The following is a 24597-nucleotide window of genomic DNA, read 5'->3' on the forward strand; positions in this document are numbered from 1 at the left end:
ATGACTAAGACTAAAGACGGTACCCTCATATTGGTGTGTGCATGTCTGAGGGCCAAATTTAATTTTGTATAAGCTCAGGAACTGTATTTTAGCTGTGGGTGGAACTGAAGGCAAAAGCAGGTGGGCAAAAGAATTAGGATCAAACATACCACCATATCTTAGCCGAAAGGTCTTTGTGTCTGTAACAATGCCTTAAGAGAGGCGCTTCAACCTTTTAGAAAACAGACCCCCCCCCCCTTCACACACAAAAGCAGGAATCCACCAATTAAGCACTGGTTGGGAGAAAGAGGTGGGGTCAAAGGAAGGGGGCATGACATCCAGGGAACACTGCAGGGCCACATTTGGCCTCCAGGGGACAGAATGGCCCCTTGGCTCAAAGTTCCCCACCTCTGCTATGCACTCTTAGCTGGGGGAAAGCTGTATTGGATTGGCTATAAGGTGCTCCCCAAAGCATATTGGGCTGCAACTCCAAAATGCAGCTCAAGTTAGCATGATCCATGGTCAAGGTTGGTAGGTGTGGAGAGGGTCACCAGCCCCCTTTCTCCCTTGAACTCATCCCTATGAGGTTACCTGGACTACTGAGGAAGGTGAATGTAATATACCTGGGAAGGCCAAGGGATGGTGGTGGCCAGGGTGACATCCAGTCAAGATCAGAAGGCCTCATCTCAGTCACATGGGATGTGGCAAGGAGAGTGGAAGAACATGAACTCACCCAGTCCCCGTCCATTGGGTGGGCATAGCAGTGGCATTCAGAGGTGGTTGAAAGGATCTGGTAGGTGCTGATTAAAAGGCCGCTGTCCAAGTCTACCGCCAATTAGAGTAAGCAACACTTAAACTGCATGGACCAATTGTCTGTCCTGAGAAGACAGCCTCCAGTGTTCCTGTTCCTCCCTGTGGGGATGGAATACATACAGTTTTGCAGCTGAGTATAATGTGATGGAGGCAGAACCTGCCCCTCGTTCCACACCCACAGATGCTATTGTGGTGTGGTGGCTAGTGTGTGGAACCCGGGAGATCCAGGTTCTAGCCCCTACTCAGCCAGGGCGCTCACTGGGTGACTTTGGGCCAGACAGACTCTGTGAGGCTGCGGCCATGTAAGCCACCTTGGGCTCCTCAAAGGGGAAAAATGGTGGAATATAAATGCAATTTAATAATTATTGATACAGATATTGTGCAGAGAGCAACCATAAGCCAAGACAGCTCCAGAGTTGTGGGAACATGGGGAAGAGGTTTCTTAGACTTTCCTCTCAGACACTGAGAAGAACACACACTGCAGTGGCTAAACCCCAGGGACATACTTAAAGGGTAGACAGTGGCCATTGTAATGCATCTGTTCTATCTGAATGGCGATTTGAATGCATGTGATTCAGAATATTTTGTTGCTCTCACAGTGAATTTGAGGATTGTCCATAACTGTCCAGACAAAAGGCACTCAGGTATTGCCTGCATGTTAGAATGGACTGAACTAAGTTGGACATAAGCAAACAAACCCTTTCTTGACAAGATCCTCTTGAAATTATTCTAGGCCTAAAAAGGAGTAGGGTAGGATCCTACAACCTGACTTGCAGGATCAGCAGGTTCAGAATGCAAAACATTTTGTCAGATCTCTTTGGGAATGCGCGTTAGAATACACTGATATCTATGGATTATTAAACACTGATCATAACAGCACATTGAGTATTTTTCTTCTTAAATTGCCCGAAGGCATCGCTGCTGGGTGTAACAGTCCAGTGATTTTCCAACTGGTCATAGTATTGAGGTGGGCCGGATCCTGCTCACCTGCCTGAGAAAGCGAGCTTACGAATGCCCTTAGGCTGCTTGACTCTGCATTGGCGTGCGTGAACGGGGAGCGCTTCACTTCCCCTCCCCGCGCGCGTACTTGCAATAAACCCGAAAAAAAGAAAGATGCATGCACCCCTCTTCATTTTCACTAGCTCTGTAGAACTGTCAGGCTCCTGCGAGATACGATGAGTTCGAGCGGGGGACAGCGCATCTGTTCATATCTATGACCTTCAAAAGAAATTTCACTGGAGAGCCCATAGAGATAGAAAAATAAAGTTATGCACATCTACTTCCATGTTCTAGTCGGAAACTGTACATGCAAGCAGGAGAATCCCTCTAATTTTCTAGGGCGACTTGTTCAGTTTCTCTCCCCCGAAATCTCTAGAGCGATTCGTTCAATTCGTTTCATTAGAGAATGAAAAATGTTCCAGCTTTATTGAGAAAATGTTGAAGAGGTCACTGCTGCTTTTACTGCAACATAAGGGACATACAGTACGACAAATTTAGTGCTAGAAAGCCAAATTAGCCCCATTCCCATTCATCATTTGCAGTATGAACAGCGGGCTACACTGCAAGGCTGTCGTAAGCTACCCTCGTTTTCTCACTTTGCTCGCAGCTAGTGCACCATGTAGCGATGACGAATAGTCTTAAAATATTAAAAAAATCGGAGTGAACTTTAATATTTTCCACGCTGTACGACTCGTAGGGAGTTGGTACTCCTTGTTAGGGCGGGGGAAAAAAAGCACACGCTGGAATCTTGGCTTTCCCCATCGTTTCCCATGGTGAGAAAGACCTCGGTGGCTGCACGACACTTTTCAGAGAGCAAGGTGCATTAAACTGAGCAGACGCGAGTAGGCTTTTGTCCAAAAAACCGGCCAGGGTTGCTTCCGGGCAAGCGCTATGGTGACTCTACAGTTTCCTACCTCTATGCTCCCGTCCCTTAGCCGGACGTCCGTCTCCTTTTCCGGAGGCGATGAGGTTGTCGGTGGAGCGAGGTGGCAGTCATGGCTAGGCGAATCGTGTGAGTAATGGGCAGGAAAGGAAGGAGCTGCTTGCAGTCTCCGCGCGCACCGCGCAATTCAGTCTCCGGGTTCCATGTTCCTTTTTGCTTTTCGCGGGCTCGTGGCGGTGGCCGCCGGCTCGTGCCGGCTGCGGAGTCACGTGCGAAGCGCTCGACTCGCGGTCGCAGCAGCCCGGAGTCTCCGGTTCAGATCCCAGTTTACGTCCTCTCTTCCTGTCATCGCTGTGCCGCTTCTGTTGACCTCCGTCCATTGTCAACTCAGATAACATTAGATAAGGCATTAAAAACGCAGGTGCAAACCAGTTGAAATACCATGGAATTTAAAACTGCTTAAACACGTTTAGGACGCTTTAGGAATGCTAGAGGCAGTTCTCGCTTCTGATTTTTGGAGTCATGATTCCCGAGACTGCAGTGGCTCAACAAGCTTAAGAAGCCTCGTATGTTACTTTAAATTAGAGGCTGTGGGGCATTTGTGAAGGGGGTGTTTCTGGGTGGCTCCATCCTATATGGCTTCAGGTTTTGTTGTGTAACACTGTGTAAATAGGTTTAAGAGATAATCGTTATTAAAGTTGCAGGATGGTATTCCCTGGCTTCAGAAAAATTTTCAGCTCCATGTAACCGATTGAGTAAAAACTTAGGGCTTGATTCAGGATTGATTTTTCAAAAATCATGTGTTAATTGGCTTACCTTATGCTGAGATGTGTTACCAGCAGCAGCTGTTTTGTGAATGAGAACTGTTTATAGTGTATTGCTACTGTTTATTCCTTCTGCATATCTTTACCCATTGACATAACTCGTTGCAAAATAACCCTCCACTAACTATGGGTATATGTATGAGGTATGTCCAGAAAGTAATGAGAATGAAGTCTCTATGCTCGAGAAGGCTCTGAGAAGGGAGAAGCTGGCCAAGGTAACTTAGGCTGGAGTGCCAGGTATAAATTAGAGCACTGATCAGTTGCATTCCTTTCCTCCTCCTATATTCTTTATTTACTTATTTTATACTGTTAATTTTAATTTTATATTATTATATCTCAGTGTATTTTTTGTATTTTTGTATTTATTGGTAATTTATTATGTTCTATTGTATTTCAATGTATCTTATTGTGTTGTAAGCCGCCCCGAGGCTTCGGCAAGGGGCGGCATAGAAATGTTATAATAATAATAATAATTCCAGCCTTGCCAGAGTCAAGACATTCCTTTTTGTGACACCCTGTTCAAGTCCCCCATATTAAGAAAAATGCAAGTGAGTTTGGAACAGCGGTATGTGATAAGATTGTGTGAAATTGGGTAAAAGTGCATCAGAAACTTTGGAAATGGTGAGGAAAGCTTATGGAGAAGCTGCACTATCATCTGCACAAGCGTACCGATAGCACAAGTTGAGACTGGCCCAACTTGGATCCTTCATCATGAAAACACACTGAGTCACAGTGCTTTGGCTGTCAGAGAGTTTTTGGCTGAAAAACACATCATGGTGCTTCTCCATCCACCCTACTGCCCTGACTTGGCTCCTTGTGGCTTTTTCATCTTCCCAAAGATGAAGAATGGTTTGAAAGGACACCATTTTGGTAGTGTGAATAATGTTCAAAGAGCCACTATGTAGGCTCTGAACGCCATCCCACTTGAAGACTTCCAGGGATGCTATGAATAATGGGAAAATTGCTGGGAGCATTGTGTAGACTCACAAGGTGCATACTTTGAAGGAAACAATGTTCAATTGTAAATTTTTTCAACAAAAGACTTTCTAAAATATCATTCTCATTACTTTCTGGACACACCTTATATGTGCAGTTTAGGATGACACCATGTATCTGATTGAATGGATTGTAGGCTGTGACTGTTTATGCCATAAGTGCCACAAGACTATGCATTTTTCTGCAATAGACTGACAGGGCTATTCCTCTGGCAATTGTAACTCTGCAGTGACCCTTAGAAGTGGGGAACTGACAGGTTTGCTACTTTACTGAATCCAGCACCTTTTTGCAAGAGAAAGGTATTATTGTCAGTTCCAAGAATTGCAATTCCATATTGATTTGAACACAGATTTTTGGACTCGCTTAAAAGAAAGGGTTCTCCAATGCCTGCACACTTGTTTATTTCTGCAGATTTTTCTGTCCATTTCTGCAAGTTTCTCTATTAATGACTCCAGTAATTTATTAAAAGAAAGCATTCGGATGTCAAGATTTGACAATTGTTTTTAATTCCCCAAATCTTTGAGGCAGGAACTAGCATGCAAACTGTATAATCTTTCACAATTGCATGTGTATTGTGTGTGTTTGTGTTTTGTGATTTTACACATGTAAAGTCAGATTCAGAATTAGTCACATGCAACTGGACTGGTGGGAGAAGACCTTTCCATCTCTTTTTCCCATGGCAGCTGCTCTGGTCCTCTGAAAACTTTAAGCCGAGAGTCATGGGGCTGTACTGAATGGGTGAGCTGTGGTGTGGGGATGGGGCGGGGTGGCAGAAAATCAGATAGAGGCACCTTCCATGAGCATAGCCATTCTGCCTGCAAGAAACAGATCGTGGATACAACTCACACAGCAAATGCCCTGGGTAGGCATTGCTAGGCACAGCTTTCAGTGATGTATATAATTCAGTGACTAGCGTAATGGTATGGTTGTGCCTTGTTATGATATACACACAGATTGCACATGATTCCTGCACAAAAGTCTCCTGCGTGGGAATTCTGTAACATTTGAAGCAGACTGTGTTCTAAATGGAAGCAAAATTGTCATGGTGAAGCTTCCCTTCCTCTTGTTCTCCTTGGCTTTCCCCTCTGCTGATTTGCTTGCTTTTCTCCTCTGTATCTGCTTCCTAAGCCCACTCCATTTCTCTGCTTTAGCCCTTGCCATATACCAGAGCAAACTTCTTAGGTCATCTTATTCCACGATAGATCATTATTACCTTTGTCTAGAAATGTTTATAAATCTACAGAAGCTGCTTATTTTAAACAAGGTTTCAAGTTGGAATTTGTGCTTCCCACATGCTAGTAATAAATGGTGTTCCTAGATGTCCATTTTAATTATTTTTATTTATTTCCTTTTTCTGCAGGTATCCCCTGTACCAACTGGGAAATCCTCAGTTAAGGGTTTTCCGGACTGATTATTTCTTAACTCTGGTAAGGCCTGGTGTTTCACAGCCAGAAGACACAGTACAATTTCGCATTCCAATGGAGTAAGTACATATAGAGAAGGGGATACCTGCCTGCTGCTTAAAACATTTTGTGAAAATGCCTGCCTCCCCAGTGTTACAGCCAGTAAGCAAGTACACCATATCATAGGCATTAGTACGATGAGAAATTGCTTTGAATGTGAGCCTGCCTCATGCATTTGAAATCTGCGATCATGCAGGGCACAGGGGGAGGTGTGCTATCCCTGTGTTGATTGGGGAGCTCTTAATAGTCACTTTTCTTCATGAACTATAGCCACTTTCTGCAGATCAGGAACCATGTGTAAATTGAGTACTATAACCACATTCAACCAGACAAGATTACAGTTCCTGTTCAGACCTCCCATCAGTGTGGGAAGATCAGGGCCAGATGGGCTGAAGCACCTATCTCCACGTGCCCTTCATGGTTACAGATCTGAATGCCTCAGGAGGGCTGTTGTTTGCCCTTCGTTGTAGGGTCTTGCACAGCTCCAGGTTTCAGAACCGCTGCTGAGTCTCAGATGACTGGATCCTCTACTGTACCATGTATGTCATTAAGGTTGGGAACGTTATTCTAAAGTAGTCCAATGTCTTTCTAGTTCTGCAGAAGATTCTGCAATATCAGGGACAAATGTTAAATTCTCAAGCAGAATTTGGTGGTCTTCTGCTGTGTGTTAGTTAGAATGTTAGGAAAATCCCCTTGTGACTTGTTGTTCTTTGTTAATAAGACACAGAGCTAGTTCTAGTGCTGCTGGGTGGGCAGCACTGCCTTCCCATGGAGGCAGATTGTGAATGAAAAGATTATGCCTTTGAAGAAGGTGTTCATTTGTGTCTCTCCAGACGTTGCGAGATTCCAGCTTCCACCACCATATCCAGTGGTCTAGAATGATGGGAGTTAGTCCAGCAACATCTGGACAACTACACATTCTCCATCCCTGCAGTAAACCACGTGGGTTTCACAAACAGGGGCACTGCTGTATGTTTCTCAGAGAGCTTTGGGTATTGGGTGGTAAAGAAATAAAATCCAATACATATATAATATAATATAATATAATATAATATAATATAATAAATACAGGTGGTCCCTGGGTTACGAACATCCAGGTTATGAACAAAACATACTTACATACACAGGGACTGCCATAAAGCCCATATGATTATCTAGTAAAAAGCTGTGAATATCTTTAGGGATCTATGTGATGCATCAGTGGGTGCATAGTTTGTTTATTTATTTATTTATTTTATTTATTTATTAAAACATTTCTATGCCGCCCCATTCGCCGAAGCCTCGGGGCGGCTCACAACATTAAGTTAAAATACAAACATTAAGTTAAAACATTAACTTAACATAATATTAAGTTAAAATGTTTGTAAAATACAAACTTTAAGCTAAAATACAAAAAATAACAATATAAAATAAGCCGCCGCCTGGCCAGATAAAAATCCAATAATATTAACAGTTAAAATGCCGCTTAAATAAAAAGGTCTTCGCCTGGCGCCGAAAAACAACGATGGCGCCAGGTGGACCTCTCTGGGGAGCGCATTCCATAGATTAGGCGCCACCGCAGAGAAAGCCCTCCTCCAAGTACCCACCCTCCTAATTTCTTTCATGGAGGGTTCCCGGAGAAGGGCCTCTCCCGCAGATCTCAAGGGGCGGGCGGGCATATATGGATGTAAGCGCTCCTTCCCTACATATATTCATGTAGGGAATATGTAGTTCCCTACATATATTCACAGCTTTTCTTTAGAGATAGAGATTCACTAGAGATATTAAAGGCTTTTCTCTAGAGATAGCCACAGCTCTCTCAGGAACTATGCAATGCGTTTAGCGATGTGTCTTAGTGGCTGCAAAGTTCCCTAGAGATACAGTATTCACAGCTTTTTGTCACTATGAAGTAGGGATGGCAAAGTTGAGGAGCAAGAGCCTAACACAGAGAGGTTCACAAAGGTTTTACTCTGCAGTTACCAAGGCCTTCAGTGGCTACAAGGCTGCTTATGGCGAGAAAAAGTAAATGGCTGTACAAACAACCCTACTTCAAGAAAGCAACTCCATTGGTACCCCACCCTCCACCTCTCAGATCCTGATTCTCCAGCATGAGGTCCATCTCCTTCACCATCAGTTAAAGTTAGACTTAATTGTACCTCAAGAATGTTCTAAACTGTTTTAAGAACTGTTTTTTAAATGTGTTTTGTACAATACCTTATACCTACCTACCTACATACACACATACAAATAACAAATAACTTACTTTGTTATTACTGTATTATTACAATGCTGTATTGTGTTTAAGATGTTTTAAGTGTTTTATATACAAAGAAAGGTAAAACAAATTCAAACATTTGGCTTACTCATGTGATTTGACTTGCATACAAATTCGACTAAAGGATGTTCTCAGGAACAGAACTTGTCCATAACCTGGGGACTACCTGTACTAACAATTGGGTAATCTGCTTCCCATGGTGTGGCAAAGGATGGGTAAAGCTCTGAAAAACTGTGCAGGGAGTCCTGATTCATATGGTTGTTTTAGGACTGCAGGTGAGCTGAAGGAAGGCTGAACCAATGGCAGTGAAGAATATCATTGTGAAGGGGAAGACCACTTTGGGCTCATCCATTGGTCACAGAAGAAGGAGTAGCTGCTGGGAGCTCACTTCTGGCTTAGAAGCAATCCTTGGCTTTAAATGCCAGTTTCCTTGTGACTGTGGAACTCTGCCCCTCCCCCCTGATTTTTGGCCAAATTGTATGGAGTTGTGCTTTGTGTGTGCCCATTTATTATAATCTGTTGAGAGCTTCCTTGATAGTCAGCTGATAGAAAGTGGAGCTGCAAATCTTCTAAATAAATAATATGTGCTAGTGATGCATCATGAAATCAGTGCTACTTTTTGTAAGCGTCCCTGCAAGTGTTTGTATCCTGAAAGGTAGGCTATAAACCATTGTAATAATTAAAAGATAAAACATTTTCCCAAAATGCTCTTTAAGATTGGCTTGGATTCTGGGGGTGGAGACACAAATGAGAGAATGGGGTCTCACTTGGTGCTGATGTATTGGCAGGGCCCATGTACTGTTTCTCTCTTTTACTTAAACTCTCTGCAGTAGTAGTTTTCACCCACTAAATGAGTTCATGAGTTTTTGTGCTTTTTAAAATTTATTAATTTTTAATAGTGGTATTGGGTGCCATTTGTGTGTGTGCGTGTGTGTGCACATGTGTTTTATACTGGGCTTCTAACCATGTTTGGAAGCAAGCCGCTGATTCAAATGCAGCTTATTTCAGAGTTCAGTGTGCATGAGGACAGCCTTAACAAATGTTGAACAAATGCTGGATTAATCACTGATTCTTCTGCCCATGACTATTTTTAAAATATGAGGACACATATGGCTAAAGCTGATGTTCTGAAATCATGTTTTAGCACATGTCCTTGGTTTATGGCAGGAACAGCTGATTGAATTTCTGAATAATGATTCCCCTGGGACTTTGCTTGGTGGGGTGATTGGTGTTTTTCCATTTCTACCTCAGTTTTCTATAGTGGTATTCAAGATGGCATAAAGTCCTAAAAATAAGCAAACAATATCGTGATAATGAAGATATGAGATATATTCTATCAGATCTTTAAAACAAAGCATGCCCATATAGACTGAAATAAATTCTTAATAAACAAGGGTGTGAAAAGTCCACTGAAGTACAGTTATCTTTATTTCCTGTCTAAAAACAGGCAGTAATAGGGCCAGACTTAACACAGTGGGGAAGGGTGGGAAATGCCCACTGTACATCAGATAGTGGAGGGACTTAATGGTTGGCCTCCAAATTAGAATAGAATTTTCTGCCAGGCAAGGTATAAATGGGACAGGCAACTCTTGGGGGTATTCTTGTCCCGGGAAGCATAGTGCTCGAAAAATTGAACCAGCACCTTGAACTGAGTCCAGGAACAAGTGATTGGCAGTGAAATGGGTTAAAGGTATACTGCCCACCCCTGGCGCCTTCCAGATGTTTTGGCCAGGATCAGTCACTGGTGGGCATGCTGGTTAAGGCTGGTCGGAATTGTGGGCGAAAACATCTGGAGGGGCACAAGTTACCCGACCCTGGGGGAAAAGATGACTGATGTGGCTTGGTGACTGCGGGGACTTGAGAGGCTCCCGTCAAAACATGGCAGTGGCATTCTGAACCATTTAAAGCGTTTCAGCTCTCTTCAATGACAACCCGCTGTGAGTCTGTTACAGTCATCCAGCCTGAAGAACAAGAATGACTGAAGTGAGCTGCGGTTTCTCCAAGAAAGGGCACAGTTGGTGTATAACATAAAGTTGATAAAAGGCACTTCTGGCTATTTGTGCCCCTGGGTATTCAGGAGCAGCAGGGCTGACCCTATGCTTCCCCTTTCCCTGGGCTGAACAGTCTCCCAGTGTAAAAAGTAACACCTCTGCTGTGTCTGGATTATATTTCAGTTTTGCTCACTCTGAGCTGCACCACTAAAACAATCTTGAGCTACATAAAAAACATTTTCTTTCAAAGACATGGCTAGAAATTAAATGAAGACGCCTGTTGTGTTTCAATGGTTTGCTTGCATTTGGTGCAGGATGACAAGAGTGGAACTGAAGGAATACCTTGAAAAAATTTACAATGTTCCTGTGGCTGCTGTAAGAACCAGGATCCAGCATGGTGAGTCTTAAGTCTTTTTTTTTGGATGGTCTTTCCAGTTCTGTGTTTTCAGCAAAATTGCTGGGTTACATTTTTCTTTCTTTCCCCCAAATCTCTAGTATTTGGAGAGTCAGTTGCTTGTCATTTATTGTGATTGCCACCCTTGTGATTGCCACCCTATAGAACAGGATAAAAAAGGATGTTATAGCTGGGCGTAAATTAATTGATTCCATTGTGAATTGGGCTTCATTTTTGTATTCTCATCTTCTGCTTCATAGGATCACATTTGGGTTTATAGTCTATTGTTACTGATACATCTATAATCATTAAAATTTCCTAAGAAACCAGCCATCATTTGTATGCACTCTGATTGACTTAAAAGACATGAAGAAGGTGGCCTGGAACATACCTTCTTTGGCCATGCTGGCTGAGAGTTGGTGAGAACTGAAGTCCAACGCAGCAGGAGGGCAGAAGTCTTTTTCCCTCTACAAGAATATTGGTGGTTGTATACAAATCAGCGATGCAGATTAAGATAGTAAAATTGATTAAGAAAGCAGATCTGCTGAGTCAGATGGGAAGCTTCCAGGTTTCCAAGAAAGGGGAAACAATGAGAATATTCTTATTTATTCCAAAGAAGATAGATAATGAAAGGGTGGTGAGAGGAATGGCAAGGCAGGGAGGTTTGCTAAAGCTTCTTTAGACAAATCAATGGTAAATATTATGCTAAATCCACTAACTATGCAAACAGATTTACCTTTCCTGCGCATAGTCCCATGGGAGCATGTCCTGTGCAAATCTGGTGGATGTGAATGGGCTTTGCTGCAATTAGCATTACACTTTTTGGAGATGCACGAGATAAATCCTGTGAGATCAGTTACTGTGAATGCAAACTTAAGTTAGATTTCACCTAAAATGTCTTGATTTCTACCTTCTTGTGAAATCCGCATTGATGTACATCTGTGTGGAACAGGCAGCCAAAAGAGGTCAATGGCTGTGCAATTATAACAGAGACCGGGCAGTTTCGTACAAATAGATTAGCCACCCTGATTTGTTTGAATTGCTTAATTGCCCACCTTTGCACAACTTGTCATGCTGTGAAAACCTGGGTGGCATGGCATGTAGGGGAAACAACCCTTAAATAACAACGGCTCCCAGTGGCTCTGAGATAAGAGTTGACCTGCTCTGATCAGAGTAGTCATAGGACCATTTCTAAGCACATGGAATTCTCTTTCTACAACTGCAAAACTGAACTCCCCAAAACATTGAAACCGTCCCTAATTGAAGAAGCATTTATTAGGGAAATGGGGGGATAGCTCATGGGAAGTCCTTTCAAATGTTCATCTCCTTAACAGGTTCAAACAAGCAGAGGGACCATAAAAACAGACATATCAAGAAGCCAGATTACAAGGTTGCTTATGTACAGCTGGTGAGTTAAAACATATGTTTGAAGTTGGGAATGGAAGGCTGTTAGATTAACACATTTCTTTAACAGACTATCTCACCCATCTTCTGAATTGTATGGATAAACAAAAATGTGTGTGTGTTGAAATTCTGTCATTATGAGGCTATTTTTCCAAAGGGCATCAAAGAGCTTCTAGTTCACAGCCGCAGACTAGATAGATCTTTGTTTTAATCCAGCAGGGTGCATTTTAGGCTTAGGAATTGTCACTTGGATTGATAGAGCCACCATGATGTGATTTGTTGCTGAAGGTGTGAGACAATGAGAGCAGGATTATCAGTAGCTGGATTAGGGTTAACCTATATATGCTAAACATGATCATTTTCCTATTTGTGTACTGGTCAATGTGAAATGCCTCTTCCTTTCTGTATTACCATTAAAAAGGCAAAAGGGCCTTCTAGGGTTACTCTAGGAAAAACTTTGTAATCAAAGCTAAACTAGTTGCACTGACCTGATTTCCCCATGAGATAACCACGAGATTCTCTAATATATGATTTTCAGCTTCCCCACAAGTGTTCTGGGGTTTTTAGGGCAGCTCTCCTCAGATCTTCTAGTGCACAGCACCTGCACTTCTTTGTGGCATGCTGGCTGGGAATCAAGAGAATTACAGTCAAACACACCTGGAGGGTACCAGCTGTGGAAAGCTTGTTCTGAGGCAAGTTATGATATTGAAATAGTTACTTTGGTTAAAGAATGTATGAACATTCTCAAACATCCCAGGCCTAAGGAGGAGAGGAGGAGGAGGAGGAGGAGGAGGCCACATAGGTGAGTCTACAGGATTTGGAGGGGGGGGTTGGCACAGTGTGGGTTTTTGATTATTTTTTTAGGTTGTGCATTTACATTTAATTTCTCCTGTCTCTTTCTCAGAGGGAAGAGAATGGGCTGTCAGATCAGTCATAAGCCGTAGGAGGACTGACTGAGAGATTGCTTAACATACCTTTCTCCCCAGACAAATGTTTGGACCATTGGGAGGGGCATCCAACAGTTGGCATAATAAAACCAGTGACAGCTGTTGTGCCAGAGGGATTGATACTGGCATGTTGTCTTAGCATTGCAGCTCATAGCCTCAGAATTTCATCCACTCTGCCAATGCTGGGTAGGGTTGCTAGTCTCACCATAAGGGGGTTCCGGCATTTGGCTAGTAGCTGACATACTGCCTGTAAACTGGAGAGATCTAGAGTGAAGCCATTTAATCCCATTCACACATTTGTAGCTGTACTCTGTATACCTTTTAATTTTTCAGTATCCCTGGTGGTTAGGTAAAATGTATCACTGCCTCTGACTCGGGACAGGATAGGGTTTCATAGCTGATGGTGCATCGACCTTCATACGTGTTCAGAAGATTTGCTGCGTTGGAGTCCCTCTGAAGCTCTGTGTGACTGCAGGGAAGAACTGAGGTGTGCAGTTGTGCACTCCATCCCTACGTTATGAACATATGTGTGCATGGTTTTGTTGCTGAAAAGATAATTAAAAAGTGGCCAACCATGGGCAGAGGTGAACCATTGACAAGAACCATGGCTCAAACAAGTTTAGTGTCTTGCTTGGATGTGTTGGGTGGGTTGTCACTGGCAGAGATCATGAAAAGATTGCAAAAAGTGGGGGAAAGGCTGTAGTGGTGGCCAAAAAGAGGTCGTGAGTGGAACAGGGTTCAGCTGCAGTGTCCCCTGAGGTACCGGCTGGTGGCCCAAGAGAGGAAGAGTGGGATGGCAGGACAACGGAAGGTGAACCTGATCATCTGTCAGGCACACCATGGGTTGTGCATGATTTATTGCATAATTTATTTGCTTGGTTGATGACAGTGTCATGTAGTCTCATGCAATGAGTTGCTAAAAAAACTGTACAATCCTGTGTCTACTTAGAATTAGGCCCCACTGGGTTCAATGGGACTTACTCCCTGGATTTCAGCCTTCATCATCTCTCTCTTTAACCACACGTAGTGAACTTCTTAAAAGACAAATGGAACGTTTCTTATTCTATCTTAGCTGGTTTGGCTTATCTACTTAACATTTCTTGGTTGATGTTGATTTTGTTCTAAAGAATGACTAATCTTTTGATTGCTACTGACTTGGAAGTCAGTAGCAATAACCACATTTGTTAAAATGCTACTTCTGATTAGCTTTTAATCAGTTGCTAATCCTGTAGGGTACCTATTACGTTTTTCTAGCTGACTTGTGTGTAATTGAATATTACATCAAATTATTATTACTCATGAATGATATGGCAGGAAAAAACATTGCTAGGATCTCTTTCATATGACTAGGGATGCCACGCTCTTTTAGAATCAATTAATTTGAGGTGGTTGTCCTAAATCAACAAGCTCACTTCAGCTTTCTTTGCAGAGGGTGAGCCAAGATTTTATAGTGTAACTCCTTGGTTTGCCAGCTCCCTTAGTTTGCCAGCTACCATGGTATCATTTTCACAGAGAGATAGTCCAGAATGAAATAGACAAGGAAAGAGTCCTTGGTCCTTCTGAGGGTCTTTTCCTTACTTTTACCTTGCTTCAACCTCAGATTGACCCTTTGATTGGTGTAAACAAATCCATGGCTCAAACAAGTCCCTGTTTGTTCCAGGTTCCAGGTAATACTGTAAGAAAGCCATCTACGTACTTTAGGTTTTCATGTTGGCCTCTGCAAAGGGTCAGTAGGTGGCAGTATTATTCTTCCATACTTTGCTTTGCTTTCTTTGCTAGCTGGCACTCTTACGCATCTGAGAAATATTGTTTTGTCTCAAATACAGCAGTTATGTTTCTCTACTCTGGAAGTCATCAGCTTCTGCTTTCCAGGCCAACTTATGCAATATAATATGCACAGATTAATCATTGCATTCAAGTGTTGGAAGATGAAATGGCTGATGTGTTAGACATCAGCTAACCCATAGCTGTATGGGTGAGAGCAGAGAATTGAAGAATATGCACAAGGACCAGGTTGTCTTAAATATTAAGGGCTCATTCTCTTCCACACCAAAACTGGACAAATGTGGGTTTGTTTCTCCCCTCCTCCCAGTGCAGGTGGTATTTGTCTCTCCTTGCAAATGACCTCAAATTAGTGCTTGTGGTCAATATCACCTTCTGTAGTTTCAGTCTGTTCTTGATGTGCTTTCCCCCCTCCTCCTAGGAAGAAACATTTTGTAACCTTGGTTGTGATACAGACTTACTGCTTTCTTTCTATGCTTTAAAAGTTAGTACTGGGTTATTTATCAATATGAAAACAGCTTCTGTGGCCTCAGAACCTCAGGTGCTCTTTGTCTTAAGTTCACACAGCTAAGGTCACACAAGTTCACACAATAGAAAGGTTAATCCCAGTTTTTCTGATTCAGATCCAGTGATAGTGTTGGGCTGGGACTCAGGAGATTCAGAGTCTTGTCACCACTCAGTGTGATGTTGGGCCAGTCATGGACTCTCACACAGTTGTTTTTGTGAGGATAAAATGGAGAGGATGAGAACTTTGCAAGTTGCTTCCTTGCAAGAAGATGGCATATGGGGTATAAATGTAATGCAGTAGTGATAATAATGGTACCCTGAGACTAGATTACTGTGCAGTGCCATACACGGGGCTGCCTTTGATGGCTTCGTGGAAGCTTCAGCTGGTGCAAGACACACCAGTCCTTTTCTTGACAGGTGTGGCTGAGAGGATGTTAAAGCAGAACTTGCCCAGGCAAAATGATTTGTTCACATCCTAATGAGATCAGTAGCAGAGCCCATTGGCATTATGGAAGTAAAGATCTTGTCCATGGATCCCTCCACTCTTGCAATCAAATGGTTGTTAATGATTGTCAGTATGGCAGATACTCATATTTGAATTGCTGTGATTAAGGATGCTTTGATAACTCATTGGACGAGGTCTTCAGATATGCGTATTTAGCCCTGTCTGTACAGGTATTCCTCTGGATATAGCTGAATTTTCAGAATGGTCAAGGTACACTAGCTACTGCACATGCACAGCAACTATTTTTCATAAAGCTTTCAGCACTCCAGAACCTGACCAGTACAAAATTACTGCCTGGTATTGTGGAGGATTTATAAGGCTTTCAATTCGGAGAGTTCAATGTAATGTCTTGGCTGTTTCAAACCCTAGCTGGCTGCCAGCCAAGATCAGCATTTCTCGGCAAAACAAGAGATGGAAAGAGCCAACTTGTCTGCGTTGACTTTTATTTATTAAAAGGTTCCAGATACGGATTGACTTCTGCTCAGTATTTGATTTTGACCAGCCTTGAAATGGGAGCTAAGGAGCACTTTCATTGCCGGCTGAAAGGGTATTGTCCTGTTCCACTGTCATGTCTGAGCATTCCTCACTGCCCTCTTTCTGAAAACAAACAATCAAAAAAGAGGGTGGGAAAATGTGTCGCACTTTATGGAAACATTTGCTCTGAGTCATTTGCCTTTAGCCTGCAGTGCTGCAGTGACAAATGTTGAAAAAGTGCAAGGACGGGCACCTTGGCTCATCCTTAGAGGCCATATCCTTGCCCTTTGAGGACAGAAGGGCTGTGTCTGCCATAGACAAGGCCTCCCAGTTCTCAGCTTGGCAGTAAACCCAGCCCTGGTATGTGTAGCAACATCACTCAATGACGACATTGTACATGCAAGCAGAAGGGGCAGATGGCAACCATGCAAACATTGCTTGATGACTTTCCAGTTGCTGCCCTTGGTGTGTACATGGGCATTATTTTTGTTGTTTTAGTGTTTTTTGTAAAGGTTTCTGCCTTGCTTGATCCCTCAGAAGTAAGGTGAACAACAACCATTTTAAAACTGGGGGGGGGGGGGGGGGGGGCAGGAAGAGAAATCATACTACCAAAATACCTCAGCCATTAAAAGCCAGTTCAGTTTTGCCTGAAAAACAAACAAACAAAAAATGTTGCATTGCTTCTGGAAAATGCCCAGGCCTGGATTTAAGTGGACCTCAAGCAAAGGAAAGTGGTAGAGTAGTTACCAAAAGCTACTTGGTTGTTCCTGATTGAATTGTTACAGGGACAGTGCCTGGATACTTTTGAAGACCTTGGTGATGCCATGCAGAGATGGAGATGGTCAGTTATGTATGGATCGGACTTTCTAGGCCAGCACTGGGCAACGCATGACCTGCAGGTCCATGTGGCCTACATTGCACTGCTGAATGGCAGGCTGTGAATAGTGCTCTATAACAATTCCAGAGCATTCAATGTGTTGAATTGTTACTGAGCTAAATTTGACCACTTTTAACATTCTGGACACTTTTTGATAGGCTTTTTGTGTAGTTGCTCATAGATTAGGTTGCAGTCCACTGAGTGCAGTCGATGTGGTGGGGGAGAATCCAAGGGGACAAAAATGCCCTCTCGGATCCCCTGTAGTTGGGACATAAGAAAAACCATACTGGATCAGACCAAAGATCCATCTAGTCACGGTGGTCCAACTTTTCGTCCCTTGAGGGCCGCATGAGGGCTTCAAGATTGAACCAGAGGGCCACACAATGAATTATATTTCCATATCATAAATTAAAGTATTCACAATATATTTAATTAACCATCAATTAATTAATGGCACATTTACCCCTCCTCTGGGGTGGCCCATCCTATATTCCCTGTTTCTCCTGCTCAGAAACCCTCTCATGTGACTCTCTTGGCCCCTCCTCCCATCTTAGAATCGGTGTCCTGAGCCTCTTGTACTTGAGCCAATGAACTCTCCCCAGCATACCTTGCCCACTCCTGCTGATGAGCACAAAGGCATGCCTTAGGAAGAGAGCAGGATGGGATGGCAGCCTCAAGAGAGCTTTCTGCAGTCATGCCCGTATCATCGATGGGATCCAGACTGGGGGTGGGGAGGGAATGGCAGGGCTCCAAGCAGCAAGAAGGCCACAGAACAAGGCTTTGGGGGCTGCGTGTTGGACCACCCTGATCTAGTACAACTCTCCTTACGCACCGTGGCAAACCAACTGCTCACAGGATCCCTCAAGCAGGATGGGTACAAGACCTCCTCAAGCTCCTCAGCGTCTTGTGTATGCAGGTATGTTGCTTCTACTAAAAGAGATAACACATGGCCAGCAATGCGAGTAGCCACTGAAAGCTGCCTTCCTCATGAATCTTTCCAGCCCCCTTTTAAAACCATCCAATTTAGTGGCCATCACCTCTTCCTGTGGCAGTGAATGCTACAGTTTACTATATGTTGCATGAAGAAGTGCCATCTTTTATCTTTCCTAAGCCTCCCACCAGTCAGCTTCATGGGATGACCTTGGGTTCTAGTGTTATGGGAAAGGGAGAAAAATCTCTCCCTCTCCACTTTTCTTTACCCAGTTAGAGATCTGTAAGAGGAACCCCCTCCTTTTATTCCATGGCTTCTCAGTTTGTTCAGGAGCCTTTGATGAAGGTCTTTGTCAGAAGCCTTTTGCAAGTTCAGGTAAACAGTGACTACTGGACCGTGTGTGTTTACATGCTTATTGACACTCTCAAAGAACTGAAGTAGGTTAGTGAGACAAGACTTTCCTTTGTGGAAGGCATGCTGATTTCTTTTCCAGTGGGGCTTGTCCCTCAGTGTGCTTATTCTATTTTTAATAATGCTTTCAAGCAATTTGTCCAGAACAGTTGTCTGTTTTTTTGGCTAGAATTAAGGGCAAAGCTAGAATGGGGAACGGTTCACGATGGGACATTGAATCTTTGTTCCCTTTAATCAAATAGTGTTGGAAATGACCACAGAGATCATCTGTGCAAACCTGAGCTGATGCAGGAAACTTGCTGCAGCATCTCTATAGAATCTTAGGCAGCACTGAACTAACACAACAAACCATGATGTTTCTTTTACCATTGTTGGACTGTCTGAACCCAGTTAGGGTATTTCGTCATCACATTTGGTCTTTAGAAATCACAATAAGAAGCAACAGTTTGTTGCATGGTTTCTCTGTACCTCCATGGCTTGTCATGTTGTTTGAAACCAGGATTATTGTTTCCAGTGTCCTGGCATGCAGCTACCATAGAGTTCCCTAGAATGAGCAGCAAGTGGAGTGGAGGAGCCACTCCAGTCATCCAGCCTCTATGTGCAGAAAGGAAGAAGCAGGTGACATAGACAAGGAGCAATGCCCATTGGGATTATATTTCAGTCACAGTGGTTGATGGGATACATGCCCAACCATGGGAGGACTGAGCAAGGAGAATGGAAACCAGATTGACATAGAAATTGTTTGATTGTCTGTCAGGTCAATCATAGTAAGAAAATGTGGACCGTGGTAACTATGCAAGTCTGCCTGTTGTATTTTGTGAATGCAGCCACATTGTTGGAATGCACTGGGACCAAGAGCAGGCTGGGCACTAGGCTGAGAAATGGCCAGGTACTTGTTTCCAACATCAGGGCATAAAGTGGAAAGCTATACTGCACTTCTCTGTAAGTATAGTCCAAAGTAATTGCATGGGGCCACTTTTATTGGCAAAAACCTGATTAGCTTGAAAAGCAATTTTTTCTTGTAGAATGTCAGAAAAAATGTTCATGTGTCCTGAGTTTATACACCATTTCTTTCCAAGTGCCTTAGGGGTGGGCTGCTAGGACTGTTAAGGTATTTTGGAAAATAAGTTTCAAAATAGCCCCAGTCATTATTTTTATAACACATCTTTCTATGCCATGTTATTGTCTGATCATTTTATTATACCAAATCCTCTACTTGAAGTAAATGGAAAGCTGACAGAGTTGATTTTAATGAGATTGTCAACACAATATGGAAAAATAAAGAGATAATGTCAACAGAATAGAATGCCTTCCTTGAATAATAGGTTCCTGCTGTTAAATAAAAGCTAAAAGGTCAGCCGATGATTGTTTTCCAAATGGGAGACGTTGAGTCTGTGGCAATACTTGATGTTGGCATTGACTCTCTTCATTATGGAGAATGATTGCTGTAAATTTTAATGCTGCATTTCAGGAATTACATGAGTTTCATAAATCACTTCTTATTTCATATCATTATACAGTCTTGCCTAGTATATCATTTTATTCAGTCAGTTGTGCAGTAGACATTGAGGCTGAATAGCTTTAATATTGCTTTAATATTCTCTCTCTCCTTCTCTCTCTCTCTCTCTCTCCTGTTACTGGACTTAGGGGTGGCAAGCACAGAGTTGAGATCACTGATGTGTATTTTAATTCAGAAAGTAGATCTCTAGATATTCTGAACAACTCCCAGCATTCCTGACCATTGATCATGATCTGGCTTGGCTTCTGGGAGCTGAACTCCAAAACATTTGGAGATTTACCCCTTCTGCCCATCCCTGCCTTAATTGGCCCATTTCAGTGGTGCTGCTCCTCCCATTTTAAAATATCCTCTTAAAGGTAGAATAATGTCAGTTCTAAGATAGGCCGGGGAAAAGCACGGGTTGTCTCATATTCCAAGACTGCCAAAGATCACCTCCCTCCTGGAACTGTGCAGTCACACCATACCTGCTGCAATTGAGATACGCAGTTTTATGATGTATTTATTTAACATTTTTTCACAGCGAAAATGGATTGTCTGGGTGCTTGATTTGATGAGGTATACCTGATCACTTTGGGGATTCTTGCACCATTTTTCAATAGTTATGGTTTTCTGAATGGATGGGTGTGTCATTGTTGAACCGGTGTTGCAAGCTGGCTGCCTTTTCTGGAGTACAAAACATGGGGAGAGCCAGTGTGGTGCAGTGGTCAAAGTTTCAGTCTATGGCTGGAGAGTCCCAGGTTCAAATTTCAATCTAGCTAGGTAGCTCACTAGGTGACCTTGGGCTAGTCATTCTCCATAAGCAAGGTTATTAGGTCGGAATGAAAAGAAACCAATTTAAGTACATGATGGTGTGAGGAAGAAATCCTGAGTTCCTTGGAGGAAGGGTGGAATAAAAATACATAACACATTCTGTAGCTTACTTTCTCTGAGTTCTGCTGAGTTTCTGGGAGGTTGGCTGAAGCATTCTGAAACTTCCCACAGCTGTCCAAAGAGTGTTGTAGCTACTACTGGAACATAAGACTAAACATTTGTTTTCTGTCTTTAGGCTGGAGGACAGACTTTTCAGTTTCCGGACTTGTTTCCAGAAACAGAAAAAACCATTGTGCCTGGCTCTGTAGAAGACATCCAGAGGAAATTTATGGAAGATGAGATGCAGAGGCAGAAAGACGACCCCAAGCAAGGAGGAGTCCCTAACTGGTTTGGACTTTGAAGGAATTAGGTAGCCTGGAGTGACCGGAACTGTTGCATCCAGCACTGGTTGTCATCTTGTAATGCCATCACAGTGATGATGGTGTTTTAAAGCCGTTGTGGGTACTTGTTTTGTGTGACAGAGTTACTTAGTTGAGAAACAACGTGTATGCATACAAAGACATTTGGGAACAATCTCTTCAGTTTCCATTCATACTGTTTCTTTTTGTGGAAGGAAATGCTCACTGCACTCTCTGTCTGAAGAAGTGCATCGCCCAGGCTCCCATTCTCTTCCTGCCCTAAATAGGTTATCTGAATGCCATTCACTGGAGCATAGAAAGTATGTAGAAGGGCTGGGAAAGCCCAGTGTTGTTATGATGAGCTCTGAATATGAAAGCTGGGATGACGTGGCCAGTGCTGAACTGCTGGACAGGGTAAAGCTCTGGGTTTCTGGTGCTGCTTTTCGGGTGACACCCCTCCTCCATTAATACAACATGGTGGTGTGCTTGGGTGTGTAAACTGCATAGAATTTGTTGTTGCTGTTCGAAGGCAGGACTCTGAATTTTCCCAACATACACACACAGGTTCAGCTTGGTCTAATAAAAGGCATTACCTTGTTCACTTCCTTTCTTTGTCATTTATGTGTTCATCTGTAGACATTTGATTTATACTTAGTTATTATATTTTAATCCACAATAACCCATCTTTTCTGGGCAGATTATCGACAGTTTAAAGACTAAAATGCCACACAGTTTAAATATAAAATAGAATACAACTATTAAGAAACTATAGTATAATTTAATGTTGCACTCCTTGCCTCCACAGCGGTCAACTTAGAGTACCCTGAAGAAGGGGTGCTTTTTGCACTGATCCTTTGTGGCAAAGCCTTTGTCCTCTGTGTACGTTAGGCCTGATTTCCATTTCCCTTTTGTGCATTCGAGTTTGCGTGCCCATTTTCAGCCAGGAAGGCATAACATAAGCAGCCCACTATGCAGAAGCTTAACACTGTTTCTTTTTTAGAAAATACTAGCTCAAATGCCATGGTCCCCAAGGCCTGTCCTGCTACTTAACCCACATTTGTGTTTTTCAGTAAACAGACCCTTTTGCTTTCACTGGGTTACCTTCAGTTTAGCAAATCCTGCACCGTTTTTCTATGAAACAAAACCAGAAAAATAGGCCAGCCAACATAGACTTAATGGCATAGGCATCGCTCAGTTGCCTTCCTCCAGAGTAGCAGTGTGCCCAGCCAAAGGATAGTGCCATGTAGACCTGATGTGTTGAATTTGGGTATAGAAGTACAGAAGAACCAAAACTCCTTACCCAAAAGAAACAAAGGGCTCATTCATGCACCTGCTCACTTGATGACTATCATCAAGTCATAGCTTGCATGTGCGAATGGCTCATGATGGACTTAACTAGAGAAAGAACTTTTCTGTTCCCTCCCAGGAGGAAATGGGTAGATCCTGGTTGTCCCCCTGAGAAGTCTGTTAATGTGTCCAGCCAGCAGTCCTCAAGTCTGCAATGATCCAGTGACCTGAGTGCCTGTTCTGAGATAGCATTGCAAGGCTTTCATGAAAGGAGAATTAGCTTCAGGTAGAAAGAGATTGTGATGATGGAAGCACAGCTTCGGTTTATCACACTTGTTGTTGGAGGATAGTCACCTGGACTATGTGGTCGTCTCATTCTAAAAATGAGATGTTGCACCGGAAAGGGGCAAGCAAAATAATCAAGAGGCTTGAATAGCTTCCTGATAAGGAAAGGCTATCACAGCCTTCCCCCAAGCTTATGGCCTGCAGGTTTGTTGGACTCCTACTCCTATCATTCCAAGCTAGCACCTACAGGGTACCAAGTCAAGGAAGGCTCAGCTATGCATATACGTATTAGTGGGTTTTTAGAAAAAAGTTGACTTGGGGAAGATGGTAGAGGCACACACATTTATGAATGAGAGAAGAAAGTCTTTCCTTTTTCATAAAGCTGGAACACAAAGGCAGCCATGAAATGGATCAGGAGGAACTTCACTGAAGATAAATGGGGGGAAATGAACTGTATTAGAATTGGTGCCACAAAATGTAGTGATTGCACTAGCTTAGAAAACCTTTCACGACGGGTTAGGCAAATTTAATGGGAGGAAATGGTCTATCAGCAGATCCTAGTCATGATAGCTAAATGGAACCTCCATGTTCAGAAACAATGTGCCTTAGAATAGGGGTTTCTGGGGACCAACAGTGGGGAGGAACCACTGGCACCACCATCGCAACTTTCACGTAGGCTTTCTGGAGCAACACCCACCTTCCCCCGTGTTTGCTTTCTTTGCATGATTGCTGGAGAGGTAATTCAGTTCCTAAGGTGACTCTGAGTATATACAACTTTAAGTTGCCTTCCTATTTGGAAAAGCTTTAGATCTTCCCCACTGACACCTTTTCTCTCCTCAACCCCCCCTGCACTTGGCCATAACAAATGTATTTTTTTAATTCAAACTTGAAATCAGAACAACTAGTAAAATGTTTACAAGGAGACAGCTGTTCCCCTGAGAGGCACTCTAAATAGGATTTTACGCACACCCCTTCTGCTCATTAACTGCCTTTAACCCCCCCCCCCAACCCCAACTCCGGTTTCCCCTTTTGACAGTCTGACGTGTGGTTTGTTGCTTACAACTCCTAGGAACTGCTTACCCTCTTCGTGTACAATAACCAAAACAAATATTGCAGAGTGCGTCATGATCTACTTAAGCTAGAAGGTTGATCCAAAACAGAGGGTGATCAGGGAAGATCTTGCCACACAGTAGTTAATGAGAAAAAGTACTGGATCCACCTACAGTGATTCTTATGAAAAACAGCATATAGGCTGGCTTTCCAAAAAGAGACTGTTGGATTTACAAGGCAATGGCTTACTGCTTGAGATGCATCTGGTTTTGCTGAATAGTTGGCTGCCATTGCTCTGCAGCACTCCCTTTTTATGATCACTGTTGTAATTTTTAGTGCCACCTGTACACTAGATGCTATACATACTGGATGAAGGGAGTGCTTGCTTGAGGCTTTGAAGAGACTAAAACATAGCACCTCTGCTTTCAGAGTGATGAAGCACTGATTGTCAGATACCAGGGATATACGATGACAGGGAATGGCTACCCCTGAACTTCCCTAGAGCGTCTGGTTAGCCACTGTTGGAGAGTGGATTTAGATCCCGCAAGCCTTATGGGCAGATGGACAGCCTTTAAGAACCTGCTGCTGCCAGATGTGTCATATACAACTCCTATCATCCCTGACTGACAGGATCATTGTAGTCCCACATATTGCAGCTGCCAAATTGGGCAAGGCTGGTTCAGGGCAACAGAAGTGAGAGATGAGTAATGAAAATGAGTTATGGAGCACTCAAGTAGCAAAGGAAGATTGAATGGGATGATGTCAAGTCCAAATAGCCAAGCTTTGCTAAGGAGAAGGCCCGGAAAATGAAAGA

General features: G+C 43.0%; 1 protein-coding gene across 1 annotated transcript; it reads left to right on the plus strand.

Annotated features, from left to right (window-relative positions):
* Positions 1-2718: 2718 nt before the first annotated feature.
* On the plus strand, positions 2719-21766 carry MRPL23 (mitochondrial ribosomal protein L23). Its single transcript, XM_044425866.1, has 5 exons — positions 2719-2803; positions 5855-5977; positions 10517-10599; positions 11931-12004; positions 20999-21766. The coding sequence occupies exons 1-5, from the start codon at positions 2787-2789 to the stop codon at positions 21161-21163; spliced, it is 462 nt and encodes a 153-aa protein (XP_044281801.1). The 5' UTR covers positions 2719-2786; the 3' UTR covers positions 21164-21766.
* The last annotated feature ends 2831 nt before the right edge of the window (positions 21767-24597 follow it).

This window comes from Varanus komodoensis, unplaced genomic scaffold (genome assembly GCF_004798865.1).
Source record: "Varanus komodoensis strain SLA01 unplaced genomic scaffold, ASM479886v1 scaffold16, whole genome shotgun sequence".
Taxonomy (NCBI): Eukaryota; Metazoa; Chordata; class Lepidosauria; order Squamata; family Varanidae; genus Varanus; species Varanus komodoensis.